We start from the raw sequence: 14,244 nt of genomic DNA, 5'->3' as shown, positions 1-14,244 counted from the left end.
CTCCCCACTCCTGGGCTGGGGGCACCTACTCACTTGGGGTAATTCATGCAGTACAGGGTGTAGATGTCAAATTCCTCACTCTGCAAGAGAAGACAGAGGATGTCAGGGGAGGGAGCAGCACCGGGGAGGGCAGGGACGGGACAGGGGCATGGAGCGAGCAGGGTCGGGAGGTGCCAACCGGGGAGGAAGCCAAGGTGCAGAGAGGGAGGAGGGTTTCCCAGCCCCTCTCCCAAAGGGCACCCAACTCCCCTGGCACTCAGATGCAGCCACCTCTGGGGTGGGGTGCAAGGGTTGTTCATACACCAATCCTTCACCTAGCACTAAGATGCATCTGCCTCTGGGGTGGGATGCAGGGAGGCTTTTTTATAAGGGATCCCTCAACTGGCGCTGAGATGCAGCCACCTCTGGGGGTGGGGTGTGTGAGGGAGGCTGTTTATACATGGAGCCCGGCAGTGAGGTGCAGCCACTTCTGGGGTGGGGAGCTGGGGCTGTTTTTATAGGGATCCCTCGCTCGGCTCCGAGATGCAGCCGCCTCTGGGGTGTGGCGCTCCCAGCCTAGACTCGGCCATTCCCCTTTGCTTGGCTCCTTCAAACTTCGTTCCCACCCCAGCCCACCCCTTCAATCTCCCATGCAAGTTTCCAGACTGACCCTCTCTGCACCCCACAACCTCAGGTCACCCCTCCTCCAATCCTCATCCCCCAATAACTCTTGATAACCTGTCCATGCCAACCCCACCCCACGGCAGGCATCTCTCCCAAGATCCCCTTAGTGGAGATCAATTTGCTCCTCCTTTTACTAGGCATTTCCTCATTTGATGTTCCCACCCCATTCCTTCCCTCCCTCCCTCCATCCTCCCCCACTCCATCCAGCCAGCCAGCCAGCATCCCTCTTACCCCCTCCAACCCCCATCCATCCACCCACCCACCTATCCCCCATCCTTCCACCCCTCTGTCCCCCCAGGCACTCTTCATTCTTTCCATTCCTCCTTCTCCCCCCCATCCCTCTCATCCTTCTCCTCTTAGCCCTCCCCAACCAAAGGGTCCCCCTAACCAGATCTGGTGGGGCGCATCCTGCAACATTTAAGGGTGCTCTGCTCCAAACCCCCCCCGGTTGGGAGGGGCCCCTTTCTCCTTGCAAAGGGGGCGGGGAATTAGATGACCCATCCCTGTCCCACCCCCATGTGACACGGTCCCACCCCTTCGTCAGCTCCTGCACCCAAAGTTGAACAGAGCCGGAGGGAACCCATGCAGTACACACCTGGGTACGTTAGGGGGTGCAGGAGAGGTGGAAAGGGGTCGCAGCTGGCTGCTGGAGGGGGGCAGGGAGGGGCAGGACAGGCAGGCCCTTACCCGTTGCACGAAGCACTCAGCGATGGCATGGGCGCTGCTGTTGCTCTCCAGCTCTTCCAGGAGCTTGCTGCACAAGGGGGAAAAACAGGGCAGGAGGTGAAGCCGCTGATGCAAAGGGGCACCCAGCATAAAGGCCGTTTCTGAGGGGGGTGGGGGGATCTGTGTCATTGGGAGACCCCTCTGCATGCACCCAGAAACTGCATCCCCAGACTCCAAATTTGCATGTAGTTTGCATAATTGCATTACACTATACAGGCTGGATTCAAACCCATGACCTCAACGAACAAGGCACTGAGGCCCAATCCCTGAGCTGTGCACTTTCCCTTCCTTTCAATGCAAGCAACAGGTGCAGGATTTCTGCTACAAAGGCCCGGTTCCCACCCGCCACCAGAGCAAAAGGAGAATCCCCACTACTTGCTAGCAGTATAGGGGCCATGACACACAGAGGGGCACTGCTGATTACAGCCAGTAGAGGGCAGTGGCACTCACATGCTTAGCAGCCAGGCCAACCCTCGCCCAATGCTTTAAGTAGGGGATGGAGGGTGAATTTACACAGCAGGTGGGTTCTCTGGATTCACGTCTGCACAGGGCTGCGGGGCGGACGCGCCAGGGTCTCACTTCTCTAGGGCCACTGGGATTAGGGAAAACCGGGAGGGGAGAGCGCCTCCTAGTGAGCGACTGATGTCCTGCGTCTACCCCAGCGTCTGCTCTGCCCCAGAGCTGGGCTCCCTCCCCGCCCCACCCCCCTCACATGGACTCCCCGGCAATCAGCGCCCCGAGAACACCTTCCCCCACCCCGCGCCCTCGCACAGCCCCGCCAGGAAATGAGTTCTGGGAACTGGCTGGGCTGCAGAGGAGAAACCCAGCTGCAAACCACGTGGCGGACGGGCGGGGGGGAGGGTTCCTCATTGATCCACCCTGCCCCCTCCAACCCTCCCCAGCCAAACACTGCCATGGGGGGAGAGGGGGGTGAACCTATCCGCCACCCCCCCTTCCACTTACTTGTTTCTGCATTCCTTCCTTCGTTTCAAGCCCGACCCCTCCACATACGCACCCTAAACCTGGCTGCAACTGATACCCTGATGTTTCCATAGACCTGATTCCCAGCCCCCACTCCCACTCTAACCACTAGACCCCACTCCCCTCCCAAAGCTGGGAATAGAACCCAGGAGTCCTGACTCCCAGCCCCACTTCTAACCACTAAATGCCCGCACCCCGTATTGCCCCCCCTTTGCACTCTAATCCAACATCCCCCCCACCACAACCGAGGAAGCTCCCCAAGAAAGCAAGGACGCCTCTCCCCATTAAGAGGTGTTCTGGGTGAGGCCTGGGGTGGGGTGTGGGGGAATGCCCCCCTCCCCCCCATGCTATGAGCCCCCGCTCGGCATGCAGCTCCTTCCCCGACAGGGTTAAGCACCCCGGGCTCGGCTCAGCAGCCGGCCCACGCAGCTGAAATACTTAAACAGACGCAGATGGGAGTTCGCGCTCTTACAGGAAACAACCCCCCGCCCCCCTTTTCCCCTCCCCCACCCTGAGAATAGAGTTGGGGGGGAGGGTGGCCCAGAGCCAGCCCTGCCTGCAAACCGAATGCGCCACGCAAACCAAGCGCCCGGCCCCGAGACGCTTCGTTCGCTGCCCCCACTAGCAAACCGCTGGGGCGTCCCGCCCCAACCCAGCAAAGCGCCTGGATCCCTGGGGGAACAGCTTTTTTAGAGTGTGAGAAGGCCTGAGAGGCAGGACTCCTGGGTTCTATTCCCAGCTCTGAAAGGAGAGCGGTGACTAATGGTTAGAGTGAGAGGGGCTGGAGCCAGGGCTGTTGGGTTCTGTTCCTGGCTCCGGGAGAGGGAGTGGGGCCTAGTGGTTAGATCTCACCACACGCAGGGTTGAAGGGGTTCCTCTTTAACCCCATTGTTACAGCAAAGGAGAAACTGAGGTACAACTGGCTGAATGGCTGAGGACCCCGCATCTCCAAGGATGCTGAAAAGCTGGCGGGGGGGGGGGGGGCAGAGCAGAGAAACAAGCATAGTCCAAAGAGGGAGAAAGGGTGGGGGGCAGCCCAGCCCCACGGGTGGGGCACCGGAGTGAGAACTCCCTGGACATTTTTCTAAAAGATCTGCTCTGGGAATTATTTGGGGGCAAGTCTCTGGCCTGTGCCATCCAGAAGATCAGGCTACATGATACTAATGGGCCCTTCCAGCCTTGGCATCTATGACTCTATGAACAAGACACACACCCCTCTGGGACTCGTTTCCTCTCCCCGCCCTTTTCTGGGAACTCTTTGGGGGCAGGAGCTGTCGCTTATTCTGTGTCTGTGCAGCACCTGGCAGGATGGGGCCCTCAGTATTTCATTTCAACTTTATCGTCATTTGGGATTGACTTTTAGATTGCATTAAAATATTAAATCTACCATATTCACCATTCGATACAACATATACACATCAAAGTTACTATACGTACACGCATCTCATTAAATAGATAGAAATATAATATTACAGTTCATATTTTATCATCTAAAAGTCAAAACATAATGAATTGAAACATTAACGTCAAAATTAAACATTTCTTGGCACTGTCGAAACGAAACATTTCGACTTTTCCCTGTGAAAACGTCACTGAAAGCGACTGGTGCCACAAAACGTTTCAATCTTTCAATGGAAAAACTCTTCCATCGAAAATTCTTCTACCAGGTTCCATCCCGACGTAGGTTGTGTCCGCCCAGGGCAGGAGGGTTCACTACATAAAGGACGTGGGAGATCTCGTGCAATCACCTTTTCCATGAGCACAGCAGCCGGGAGCGTTTGTGAAAATGTCTTTGATCCCGAAAGTTTCACCAATTAAAAAAATCCGGGAAATTCCCCCATGCAAAAAATAAAAAACTTTGTGAACTTTGAGAGAGTTGTTTGAGTCAAAGCAAACCATCAAAACTGTTCACTCTCTCATTTAGCTTAAGGTTCCTTCCCGCTCCTAGAGAATTTTGACTTTTGGGGCAAAATCTTGAATTTCGGCCAGAGACTAAAATATTTCAAGTCAATAGTCGTAATTCAGGTACCTTATGATCTCATTCTCTATGGGCCAGGCTCTCTGGTTGGACTACATCTCCCATGATGCACCACTTTCTCCTCTCTTAGCGATGCCATGCTGCATCATGGGAGAGCTAGATCCAGAGGTTGCAGGTTCAATCCCCACACGGGGGTCACTGTTACCAAAGTTGCAGGGAACTCAGAAATCAACTCAATATCCCCAGTAAGTCCCTATCCCGATCGTCTCCCACCATTCTCTTCCTGACCAGTGGGCACTAGGGGACAGCAGACTCACCTGTTGAACTCATAGATGTCTTCGATGTTGCAGAACAAAGTGCTCACTTGCTCAGGTTTGAGGGGCAGATGTCCACTGTCTATGATACAGCCAAGATAATCCTGCAAAACAGGAATGGGTCGGAACCTGGCGCTCCCGGAACGCCTCTCCTCCCACAAAGCACTTTGCGGACATCACCAGGCAACACTGCATCATCATTTCATCCACAGTGCCAATGGTGGCTGTAAAGTGGGGCATGGCAGCTGTTTATACAGGGATTTCTCATCCCAGCACTGAGATGCATCCACCTCTGGGGTGGAGCCTGGCTGCAGATTATACAAGGACGCCTCACTCAGCACAGAGATGTGCCCACCTCTGGGGTGGGCCAGGGCAGTTGTTTATACAGGGGTCATTCCCCCAGCACTGAAGTGCAACCATCTCTGGGGCAGCACCCGGCAGCTGTTGCATAGCACCCACCCACGGTTGAAATGCGACTGACCTGGGGTGGGGCACGGCAGTTGCTTAACAGCCACACGGCAACATTGCTCTGGGATTACACGCCCAGCATGGAAATGCAGAAACCTCTGAGTTGGAGCACAGCAGCTGTTTATACAGGAATCCCTTGCCCAACACCAAAATGCAGCCACCTCTGGCAATGGGGCTTGGTAGCTCTTTATGAAGTTGTCCCTCACCCAGCACTGAAATGCAGCCACCTCTGGGGAGGAGCATGGCAGCTGTTTATACAGACCTCTCTCACCAATGATACACTGCACTGGCTCAGCCATGGGGAGAGACCATGGTGCATCGTGGGAGATGGAGTCTGGCCTGGTTCGCCAGTCTCTCTCAAGGTGGATAAATGTTGCCAGCGGCTGGAATCAAGGGGCGTCATCATGCCCTTGACTGAAGGGGCAGAAAGAGCCGAGCTGAAATCTACATGCAGCACGGAACGGGGCTCCTTTCCCTCCGGAAGGCAACGTGTTTAGGGGCGAGGGACTAGAAGCCAGGACGCCTGGGTTCCATCCCCAGCTCTAGGAAGGCGTGTGGTATAATGATCAGATGAGGAGTCAGGACTCCTGGGTTCTTTCCCAGCTCTGGGAGGAGCGGGTGGTGTAAGGATTATGGGATGGGGAGGGGCCTGAGAGTCAGGACTCCTGGGTTCTTTCCCAGCTCTGGGAGGAGCGGGTGGTGTAAGGATTATGGGATGGGGAAGGGCCTGAGAGTCAGGATTCCTGGGTTCTTTCCCAGCTCTGGGAGGAAAGGGTGGTGTAAGGACTACAGGAGACGGAGGGACCTGAGAGTCAGGACTCCTGGGTTCTTTCCCGTCTCTGGGAGGACAGGGTGGTGTAAGGACTACAGGAGGGGGAGGGGCCTGCGAGTCAGGACTCCTGGGTTTTTCCCCAACTCTAGGAGGAGGGTGCGGTGTAAAGATTAGAGGGGAGGGGGGAAAGGGGGCAAGACTCCTGGGATCTATCTTTAGCTCTAGGAGGGGGATGTGTGGTTTGATGATCAGAGCAGAGGCCAGGACTCCTGGGTCCCTTTCCCACCCGCTCTGCGCCTCGGTTTCCCCACGTGAAATAACATTTCCTTCCACCCCCTGAGCATCACTGTGCTGAACGTCCCAGCACTCGCCCACCCACCAAATGCTGTTAATAAACCCGGAAAGAGCTCTGCTGAGACAATCTGTTAAATCATTCTCATTTCTGTGCCAGTGACCTTTCTCTAGCTTCCCCGCCGCAGCCAGAAAAACCCGCCTCTCCACGCGGAGACTCAGCGCTGGCCAGGACCCAGCATGGCTCCAGCTGATTCACAAAAGCCCTAGAATGCAGGGACCTGCCCCGAGCACAAGCCGTGCAACCAAGATTTCTGAATCCAGGAGTCCTGGCTCCCCCCCAGTCCTAACCACTAGATTCCCCTCCCCTCCCCGAGCTGGCAATAGAACCCGGAGTCCTGGCTCCCAGCCCGCCTTGTTCTAACCCCCGCTCTGGGAGGAGATTGGGGTCTAGTGGCTAGAGCAGGGGGGCTGGGAGTCAGGACTCCTGGGTTCTGATGGCGAATGGTTAAAACCAAGTCCTGGGAGGACTTTGGTCCAGCGCAGAGCCCAAGGGGCCCATGATCCGAGTCCAGCTCTGGGATGAGCCGTTTGCTGCCGGGGCTGGAGTTACTGGGGAGCCGGCTGCAGGCCTGGATCCAGGCTCCCGGCAGAGGTTCCCCGCCCCCTCTCGCCAGAGCTCGCATTTCAGCCCTTCCTGCCGGAGGAATAACTGGGATTCTTTGGGCCTCTCTCGGGGCAGCCGGGGCTTGTCTGACCCACCAGGGCAGGCGCTGATCCACTGACACTCGTGAGGCACCTGAGCAGCAAATTACACCCCGCACACACACCCCTCCCAAATTGTTATGATGCTCACAAAGGTCCCTCCGGGGTCACCTCTAAGCTGAGACAGCGCTGCTGAGTGGCCAGGGGGTTGGGCTAGGCCTTAGGACTCCTGGGTCCTACTCCTGGCTCCGCCCCAGATTTGCCATGTGACGGCGGGGAAGTCACATGCCCACTTTATGACTCAGTTTCCCCACCCTTTGTCTGTTTAGCCTAGAAGCCCTTTGGGTCAGAGCCTGTCTGTGCAGCACCCAGCGCCATGAGGCCTCTATCTCGAGTGGGGGCTATAGCTGCTACTGGAAAATCAATGGCAATTAATATTGTTTCTTAATTATATGCATTAGCATAAAGAAACTCATAGCAAATTCGGGGCCCCATTAACTTGGGTGCTATACCTGCTCCCCACAACGTTCCCTGCTGGGAGAGGCCGGGGCTGGAGCAGCCGAGAGCTCCCCCACAGCCAGTGGCCCACCCCACTCCCCACAGCGCCCCCTGCTGGACGAGTCTGGGACTGGAGTAGCCGGCCGCTCCCTTTGCTCACCTCCACGATGCTCCTCAGATCCCGGACATAAGCCTGCTCCGTCTCCACAATCTCCAGCACCACCCGGTCCAGTTGGGACAGCTTGACCCGCCATTCCCTGGCTCTGGCAGGCCCGGGGGACCAGGCACCGCCCCGCTTGGCGCCCCCCGGGGGCCGCTCGGCCTCAGCCGACCCCTCCAGCAGCGCCACGGGGGTGAGGTCGAGGCTGATGTCGCTGCCGTTCTGCTGGGCGTCGGGGGGGTAGCCGGCGGGGCAGCCCCCGCCCAAGGCCCCGCTGCTGCCGAAGGCGCTCTGGCTGTCGGGCAGGGAGGCGGAGGACGCGGAAGAGCTGAGGCTGACGGGCCGCTCGCCATCCGAGCACACCGTGTTGACCGAGGTGCAGCTGCCCGAGATGGTGGCAGCAGCCATACTGCCGGCAATCCCGCTCAGCGAGGACACGGAGGATGGTCTGGCGACCACTGGGGAGGGAAAGCGAGACAGACGAGTTTGCGGCGCCCACCCTGCTGGGAGATTCCCCATCACACAGCGCCCCCGGCAGGGACTGGAGTAGCCGGGGCTGGAGTTCCTGGATTCACCACCCTGCTCCTGGAGGGGAGTAGGGTCTACTAGTCAGAGCAGAGAGGTGAGTCTGGACTCCTGGGTTCCCCCCGCCCCGAGCTCTGTCACTGGGTGACGTTGGGCAAGCCTCGTCCCCCGCCCCCATGCCCGAGTTTCTCCTTCTGTGTAAGAGGTACCATAACACCCACCTCCCTCACCACTGCGGGGCGCGCGCGTGAGGGTGGCTAAACTCATTCGTGCCTGCAGAGCTCCTCCAACGGTATACAACGGGGGAGCCAAGGGGCCACTGCATTGATGCCCAGGGCTCAGGCAGATTTCCCCGTACCCGCTAGCAGCGGCCACGGCTGGCGCATCAAGGGATCGATTCCTCCCCCCTCCACCTCTGTGGCTCTCCAGCCCAGCGTGGCTAGGAACAGCCATAGCTCTCTCTATTCAGCCCTTCTCAGGCTGAGTCTCCTGCACTAATAGGAGACAGGTGCACCCCACGAGCCGGGGGGGGTCCTTTTTAGTCCTACTGTCCCTCCAATCCAGACTCCGATAAGCCGGCTACATTGGATGCCCCCGGCACTCTCCCCTGCATCTTGAAAACTCCCCCATGCCCGTGATGAGCCATTGCCCCGGAGCTGCAACCACTTTGAGTTCAACACACCGCCCCCCACTCCCCCGGTCACCTCCAATCCCGGCTCCGTGGGGTTTTGCCCCCATTCGATGTGGCAACGCCAGGGGGACCCATCCCCAGTTGCACTTCACGCTCCCCCCGCCAGCCCCAGCTCCAAGAGCTTCCTCGCCCGCCGTGCACCTGCGAGGCTGCGGTTTGCATTGCATTGTGGGAGAAAAGGTTTTGCACACACACTGAGCTCTGCAGCTCAGGAAAAGGTTTGCACAAAAATATACATTAGAGACGGGGCCCTGGATTCAGACAGCCCCGGGGCAGCTCAGGGCTGGTCCTGTGGCATGAACCGATATCTCTCATCTCTCTTTATGTATTATATACACAGATCCCTCTATGCACACACACCACTAAGCACATACCCCTGTGCACACCCACACACACATACCTCTATGCACACACACAGGTGCACACACACATACCTCTGTGCGCGCGCACACACACACACCTCTAAGCACACATTCCTGTGTGTGCATGCGCACACACCACTGTGCACACACACCCACACACACCCGTGTGCGCGCGCACACACACCTCTATGCACATACCCCTGTGCGCACACACATACCTCTCTATGCACATACCTGTGCGCACGCACATACGCACACACGCACACCTCTACGCACATACCTCTGTGCTTGCACACACCTCAATGCACACAACTCTCCATGCACACCCACACACAATGTGCGCACACACCCTCATGTGTGCACGCATGCACACCCCTTGCACATGCGCGCACACCCTCTGGGCATGCACACCTCACTGTACCCACACAGCCCTCTATGCACTCCCAATGCACACACACCATGCATTCGTGCACAGATGAACTTTTCCCATGCACTCACCTGCCTCTCATGCATGCCCCTTGTGCATGCCCACACCACCACACACATATTACACAAGCCCACCACTGTTTAAGCACACAGATGCACAAATGCCTCTATGCACACATCTCCCTATACATGTACACGGCCGCTCCAGCCACACGCACACGTGCACTCACCCCACACGCACAGAATTCAAGGCCACTCCGTGCACGGACCCCCACCCCTCCATGCACGCACACACTCATCCCAACCCAGCACTGTGCACATGCACCGGTGAACAAACACCTCTCGGCATGCATGGACCCCCCCTCTCCATGCACAGAGAACTATGGAGAATTACACACACACACACAAAGTGGATTTGAATAGCCGTGGGGAGTGGCACACAGACAGCAGTATAACAATACCTCCCCAGCGCTCATCATCGGTTGATCTCAGAGCACTCCGTTTTACTGATGGGGAAACGGAGGCATGAAAGGGGAAGGGACTGCCTCAAAGGCCCCCAGCGGCAGAGCCGGGAATGGAGCCCGGTCTCCTGAACACCAGTCCAGCGCACTATCCACTAGGCAACACTGCCTCCCATCTACGGTGGCACAAATATGCAGACCCTTCACCCTCCCCCATTGCCCGTGCTCCAGGAGGGGTCAGTAGGAGCACAACTCTGGCAGCAGGAGGCCTGGGGTCAGGGTCTGCTGGCCACATGGACTCCAATGGAGCGACGCCCATTGACTCCAGCCGGGGATCTGGCCCCTCCTGACAGTTTACATCTCTCTGGCCCTTTCCGTTCCAGTCAGCGAGCAGGTGATTCAGAATGAGCAGCAGCCGCAGAGAGGAACTGACTGCATGCGACACTTTGGCAGAAGGAAGTGGAACATGCACAGACCGCAGGAAATGGGCGGGACATCAGGGGGCGCTGGCACTGCTTGGCCATCTCCCTGCACCCTGGCATCATGCCTCAGTTTCCCCTTTAAAAGCCCCCACCCTGATTCTTTCAAATGCGGGGGAGGACCCAGCTTCAATGCAGACATGTTGGATGGGGTTCTCTGCTTGTCTCTTGTCAGTTTCAACAACGGCGGGGGAAGAGTTAACTTCGATCCCTTAAAGGGCCCATCCACCCCCCGACCCACCAGGCTCCTCTTGCCAAGACTGCCAGGAATGCGGAAGCCTTTGTAGGACCTGTTTGCTTTTGTCTCCCCATTGGGGGCCTCCTCGATCCAACTGGCTGCATGAAGCCTGGACGTTTATTATTCTAACCCCAGCCCACCACTCGCTGGAAGGGAGGCGGGTGGGACTGGCCATGCCCAGGCTGAGATGCCCGGCCCCGGCATGGAGTCCATAACTCCAGCTCTGAGCCCCCTGCCCCACCACTGCATCCCCAGTCGTCTCCTCCTCCGGCTGCCCCATTCGGGCCGGGATCGGCATCTTTGGGCCTGAGAGTCAGCTCCTCCCGTCGCTGTGTTCTGGGCTGGGGTTGTGGGGAGGTCGCTTTGATTCTCTTTGCTCTATGTGTTCTGGGTCCTGCCTGGCCTCCAGTGTCATTTAGAGCAGCCTCTGGGCTGCTCTAACTCACCCCCCATCCACCCAGAGCCCCTCTCTTCCTCCTCTGAGCTAGGATTGGCACCATCCCTCTGCCGGGGTGGATTACTCAGCTCTGAGAAATGGTTTGCAGCCTGGGTGCAACGGAAAACCCCATCTGCTGCTGCTGTTATTATTCAGCTCTGTTTACATAGGGCCACCTCTGAGCACGGGGATCTGCAGGCGCAGCTGGGAGACGCTCATCGTCCGAGTGGGCAAAACACGGGGCAGGTTTCAAGAAGGGCTTTGAAGAAGGCGGGGGGGTGGTAGTGGGTTAGGGATGGGGAGATCGTTCAGGGGCTGCAGGGAAGAGGGAATGAAAAAGAGCGTAGGAAGAAGAGAGACAAGGAGCCTGTGAAGCAACTCACAATCACTGTGTCCCCAACAGACAGATGGGGAAACTGAGGCATGGGGGGGGACGTGCGGGGATTTGCCCACGGTCAGCGAGCAAATTGGTGGCAAAGCTGGGAATAAAACCCAGTAGTCCTGGCTCCCAGGCCCCCCCACTCTAACCCATTAAACCCCCCTCCCCTCCCACAGCTGGGAAAAGAACCCAGCAGTCCAAAGTTCCAATCTGCCCGCTCTAGCTACTAGACCTCACTCCCCTCCCTCACCGGAGAATAGGACCCACGAGTCCTGCCTTCCCATCTCCACTCTGTGCAGTAACCACCCCCTCTGTGGGTGGGGCAGATCGTCTCATCAGCCTGGGAGCTCTGCGTCCAGCCCCCACAGGCGAGGCTGCCCCTTGGGGGGGTCACATTGCATGAGAGCCCCAGGTACCAACCTTGATTGCCTGTTTTCTTGTTGCTGCCCCGACGAGCTCCCTCAGGCATGGTGCTGTGGTCTCCGACGGACGTCCTGCACAGAGAGGGAGACAATACCGAGTCACCCATCATCCTGGGTCACGTCCCCTCCAGACTGTTCTCCGGAGAAGGGCAGACATAGCATGTGTCTTTAAAAAGGGGACCAAATAGGACCAGGGGATTACAGACCAGCCAGCCTAACTCTGAAACCTGGGAAGATACCAGAATCAATTATTAAACAATTAATTTGCAAACACCTAGAGGATAACGAGGTGATAAGCAATAGCCAGCCTTGCTTTGTCAAGAGCAAATCATCCCAAACCCACCTAATTCCTTTCTTTGGCAGGGTCGCTGGCCGAGTGGGAAGCTGTAGACATGATATCGCTTGATTTGACTAAGGCTTTTGACACAGTCCCGCATGACAGTCTCACAAGCAAACGACGGAACCGTGGGTCTTCTTGATGAAATCACTGTACGGTGGGCGCACAACTGGTAGAAACACCGAACTCAAAAAGGAGTAATCAACAGTTCACTGTCAAAGTGGGAGGGAGTAGTGGGGTGCTACAGGGGTCAGTCCTGGGCCCGATACTGGTCAATATTTTCCTCAATGACCTGGATAATGGAGTGGAGAGTCTTGGTTATACAAGCTGCAGATGACACCAAGCTTGGAGGGGTGGCGTACACTTTGGATGGTAGGATTAGAATTGAAAAATGACCAGGACAAATCGGAGAATTGGTCTGAAGTCTACAGGATGAAATTCAATAAAAGACAAGTGCAAAGAACGTCACTTCAGAAGGAAAAATCAAATGCAAAATGGGGAACAACTGGCTAGGGGGTCGTACTGCCGAAAAGGATCTGGTCATTCGAGTAGATCACAAACTGAATATGAGTCAACAATGTGAAGCAGTTGCGAAAAAAGCTAGTATCGTTCTGGATGTGTTAACAGGAGTGTGGTACGCAAGACACGGGAGGTAATTGTCCTGCGCTACTCAGCGCCGGTGAGGCTACGGTGTCCAGTTCTGGGAGCCGCGCTTTAGGAGAGACGTGGGCAAACTGGAGAGAGCCCAGAGGAGAGCAAGAAAAAGGATCCAAGGTTTAGCAAACCTGCCCTAGGAGGAGAGGTTAAAAAAATTGAGCAGGTTTAGTCTGGGGGAAAGAAGGCTGGGGGGGGACCTGAGAACAGTTAATACGTTAATGGGTGTTGTAAAGAGGACGGGGATCAGCTGTTCTCCACGTCCACTGTTGGCAGGTCAAGACACAATGGGCTTAATCTGCAGTGAGGGAGATTGAGTGGAGATATCAGGACAAACTTTCCAACTCTCTGGGGAGTGAAGCTCCAGAACAGGCTCACAAGGGAGGTTGTGGGATCCCCGTCACTGGAGGTTTTTAGGAACAGGTTGGGCAAACCCCTTTTGGGGCTGGTCTAGGTTTACATGGCCCTACCCCAGCGCAGGGGGCTGGACCTGATGACCTCCCGAAGTCCCTTCCAGTCGGACATTTCTCCGATACCGATTGGTTCGGACCCTGCTTAGCTTGCAAAACAAAGTGCAGGGCCCCTCCCAGACCTGGCAATAGGACCCAGGAGTCCTGATTCCCAGCCCTGTCTGCTCAAACCACTAGACCCCACTCCCCACCCCGAGCTGGGAACAAACCAGGAGTCCCACAACCGCCTCGCTCGAACGCACAGTCCATGCTCAAGTAGAAACATTCAGGTTTGGATTGGATTTGATGATCTTCCTCAGGGGGAGGGGCCTGGTCATTTACCAAATTTCAGTTGGATACCGGATTATTCTTCCCTCTCGCGCCTAACAGAAGCTCTCAGTAGGATGGTTGTTAAACATCTTCCATGCCTAACCCCAGAAGTGGCTGCATTTCAGCATCAGGTGAGCAAGCCCTGTATGAACAGCTGCCATGCCTCACCCCAGAGCAGGCTGCATCTCATCACTGCACAGGGAAGGCCTGTATGAACAGCTGCCCACCCCCGAGGGGGCTGCATCTCGACACTGCATGGAGAAAAACAACCCCGTGGGCACAATGGAAGCACGAGCCACTCAGTGAAAAATGCACCGAGGAGCAGACCACTTTATGGACCCAGGGCAAGCGTCCCCCAGGCTCTGCCAACAGGACCAAGCCTCGTCCGACGCAAGTGGGGGAAGAACCCAAGGTGAATCCACGGCCTCATGGATGCGGAGGCACCTTGCTGCTGCAGACTGGGACGTGCACGTGCCTGCAGGGGGCTGATCCCTGTGTC

At 56.8% G+C, this 14,244-nt stretch overlaps 1 protein-coding gene across 6 annotated transcripts in view; it reads right to left on the bottom strand.

Moving 5' to 3' along the window:
* Positions 1 to 14,244, bottom strand: part of PLEKHG2 (pleckstrin homology and RhoGEF domain containing G2) — a 54,539-nt gene that overhangs the window by 19,485 nt on the left and 20,810 nt on the right. For 5 of the 6 annotated variants that reach the window (XM_043501606.1, XM_043501609.1, XM_043501605.1 and 2 more), the window contains exons 2-6: positions 11,974 to 12,047; positions 7,557 to 8,014; positions 4,666 to 4,766; positions 1,351 to 1,417; positions 34 to 80 (exon numbers count right to left, since the gene is read on the bottom strand). In XM_043501606.1, coding sequence (XP_043357541.1) covers positions 34 to 80; positions 1,351 to 1,417; positions 4,666 to 4,766; positions 7,557 to 8,014; positions 11,974 to 12,022 — 722 coding nt within the window. In that variant the 5' untranslated portion in view covers positions 12,023 to 12,047. Of the gene's footprint in view, positions 1 to 33; positions 81 to 1,350; positions 1,418 to 4,665; positions 4,767 to 7,556; positions 8,015 to 8,785; positions 8,926 to 11,973; positions 12,048 to 14,244 lie in introns of those variants that run through there. The other variant, XM_043501607.1, reaches the window with a different exon arrangement.

The sequence above is a fragment of the Dermochelys coriacea genome, chromosome 23, assembly GCF_009764565.3.
Source record: "Dermochelys coriacea isolate rDerCor1 chromosome 23, rDerCor1.pri.v4, whole genome shotgun sequence".
NCBI lineage: Eukaryota > Metazoa > Chordata > Testudines > Dermochelyidae > Dermochelys > Dermochelys coriacea.
The sequence above is the reverse complement of the archived record's forward strand: the minus strand, read 5'-3'. Positions and strand labels throughout refer to the sequence as shown.